The sequence below is a fragment of the Camelina sativa genome, chromosome 11, assembly GCF_000633955.1.
Source record: "Camelina sativa cultivar DH55 chromosome 11, Cs, whole genome shotgun sequence".
In the NCBI taxonomy this organism is placed as follows: Eukaryota; Viridiplantae; Streptophyta; class Magnoliopsida; order Brassicales; family Brassicaceae; genus Camelina; species Camelina sativa.
Window position 1 is genome coordinate 10,320,348 of NC_025695.1, and position 3,064 is coordinate 10,323,411.

The following is a 3,064-nucleotide window of genomic DNA, read 5'->3' on the forward strand; positions in this document are numbered from 1 at the left end:
AATGCATTAAAATCTTACTTCTATTCTAAAACTCATTAACCTATTCTAAATTTTGAAATATGATCATTTTTTGGTTAAAATTTGAATAATAACATTATTACTAAAACAAAATTTTAATATTTTAAAATGTTCATTTATTTTAGTTAATTCATTTTATATAGTTATTATTTTATTATTTACTAAAAAATATTATTGTTTTTCTTATTTTAAAATTTCATTAATTTTACGTAATTCATTTTTTATTTATTTTTTATTATTATTAATTATAAGTAATAAATATGCAGTGAATGAATATTTAAAATAGAATTTTTAATGTTAAAAAATATAACATTATTTAGGTTGATGCTGATGTGGTGGAAGAAGGTAAACAGAAAAAGAAAAAATAGATAGATAGATTCACTTGTAGTGAAAGTGTAAGACAACCCGTAGCATTAAAATATTTGATAAAGCAAAATAAGCATTTCAATACGAATTGGTACAAGCGTGGAGGTAACATCATATTCAACGAGGATATAAATCAGTGATCGATTCACTATCAACAGATCCCTGGAACAGACTTCCTCGTTGTTGATGATCTGAATCAAGTGGGTCGTTTCCCAGTCTACTCTGAACGAGAAACCCTGGTTGTCGAGGCACTGGCAAAGTCACAGTATTACTAGTAAGCATCATAAAAATGGTTGGCATGGTCGGACGCTCTACTAGATTTTCCTGAACACATAAAAGACCAATATGGATGCATCGAACAACTTCACTGCTTTGAAAATTTTCTACAATGATTGGATCCACAAGGTCTAACGATGTTCGGTTACCCCAAAGCCTCCAAGCCTACAACATTAATCAATCAATTGTTGCTTACTGTAAGAGTGGTATATATATCTACAACATGATTGCATTTGAACTTACATATGTGACCAGGTCATGTGCACCGTTTGTCTCGTAGAAGCTGCTATTTTTCCTACCAGTTATAATCTCAAGAACTAACACCCCAAAGCTATAGACATCTGATTTCATTGAGAATTGGCCATGCATCGCATATTCAGGAGCCATGTAACCACTAGAATCCACATCAAAACTTTAGTATGTTGGCAAAATAATGTAAGTGGTTTTTGTGAATACCAAAGTTGGAAAACTTACTAGGTACCAACTATTCTGCTTGTATTCTCCTGGGTTTGGTCCATTCCAAAGATTCTTGCCATTCCAAAATCAGAAATTTTAGGATTCATATCGGCATCTAGGAGAATGTTACTTGCTTTGAGATCACGATGTATGATTGTTAGCCGTGAATCTTGATGAAGATATAGAATCCCCCGAGCAATCCCTTCAATAATCTTGTATCGTCGAGTCCAGTCCAGTTTCCCTTGGTTTGAGCGGTCTGTGCGTATATCAATGAAATATAGTAAAATCTTAAGTTTCCAAGAGTAGCTAAAGGACCATTGAAACAAGTGAGTAAATAAATCCAACTGACCAAAGAGGAAGTAATCAAGGCTTTTGTTGGGCACATGCTCGTAGACCAGTATCCTCTCTTCTCCTTCAATAGAAAACCCGAGAAGCCTAACCAGATTTCTGTGCTGAAGCTTTGCAACAAGAGCAACCTCGTTCTTGAACTCTGTGTCACCTTGTCCTGATGATTTTGACAATCTCTTCACCGCAATATCACTCCCATTGGAAAGTGTACCCTATTCGTTTCGATTAATTAGCATCATCTCGTTATCCAAAATGTGAAAGTACACAACATCAGGCGAATTAATAGTAATATGTAGTACCTTGTAAACCTCGCCAAATCCGCCTTGGCCAATCTTATTATTTTCTGAATAATTATTTGTTGCAGCTTGTATTGTTCTATAATCAAGTTGCAGCGACTCTACGGTTGTTATATCATCTCCTATTGCATAATAAAAGTACTCTTAGTAAATAGGAAAAAAGAATCTGATCAATGACCATTAAGATTGTCAACATTGGATTCTTTACCATCAAACGGATGTGCTGTATCAGAAGTCTTCTTTGTCCTCTTTGTAAGGAAACAAAAACCAGCAACGAAAAGCAGAACAGCCACTATAATAGACACAACAATGGCTACCAGTAACACGTTTGATTTCCCACCTTTCCCTGCTTTTCAAAAATCTTTATGTGAGATAGTATAGTGACAGATGAATTAAATCTCGACAATTAATCACAAGGAAAAAAAAAATATGCATCACGGCAAAAACAACAGAGCAAGAAGAAAGAGTTCACCAGGTCGTTGAGGAGATGACACCGGAGAAGTAGAGGCGGGCGAAGGCAACAATGGCTGTGGTGCTTGTTGTTTTCGTGGTGCTCTAGCGGTGGTTTCGTTGTAGAACGGGTAAACCTCGTACCTTGAGTTACAGCTTGGCCAGAGCTGTCTTCCTCCAAGTCTGTAAAAAGACAATCTATTGATGGATTCTTGCAGACAGGCCAAGCAATCTTGTCTTCTAAGATCAGGAGTGCACTGAACCAGTACGTGCAAACTTTGGAGTGCGTTCCATTTGGCGGTTATTGTATAGAACTTCCTAGAATTATTGGCTGCCTCCATGGCAGCTTGGTTCATCATGGAAGATACGAAATCTCCGAACCCGTCTTCTAGATGAGATGAAATATTATTGGCGTTCCTCATTCGGTATCCTCTATCGTATATAAGGGTTGACAGAATATTATTGTGAGAGTATCTGAGCATGCACTCGTCGTAATAGAACACGGCTTCTCTCTCATTCGGACACATAATTAAGGTTTGGTTGACGGAAAAGGCGACACAGCTGCGGCAAGCTTCCGGGGACAAGTCTCCACGGCAGAGAAAAAGTCCGGTGACCTTGTCGGGCGCTTGTCCCACCGTGACGTTTTGGAATCCGGTGGAGTAAGAGGCGTTGCCGGAGGAGAGAGAGGATAAAAGGGTTTTGAGATTGGTGAAGTAAGTGCTGTTCCTTGAATATGTTGTCGTATTTGGACAATAATCGTGTATGAATTTGAAAGTAGGGCTTTGAGCAGAAGCTCTGAAGTTAGTGAGGAGAGAGAAAAGGAAAAGGAATATGAAAGAGGCGTAAAGAGGCAT

The 3,064-nt window shown here is 37.5% G+C and overlaps 1 protein-coding gene across 1 annotated transcript; it reads right to left on the minus strand.

The window, feature by feature from the left end:
* LOC104722717 (cysteine-rich receptor-like protein kinase 15) lies at positions 407–3,064 on the minus strand. Its single transcript, XM_010440925.1, has 7 exons — positions 2,233–3,064; positions 1,969–2,106; positions 1,764–1,882; positions 1,466–1,676; positions 1,135–1,372; positions 904–1,054; positions 407–825 (listed from the first exon to the last, which is right to left on the minus strand). The coding sequence occupies exons 1-7, from the start codon at positions 3,062–3,064 to the stop codon at positions 502–504; spliced, it is 2,013 nt and encodes a 670-aa protein (XP_010439227.1). The 3' UTR covers positions 407–501.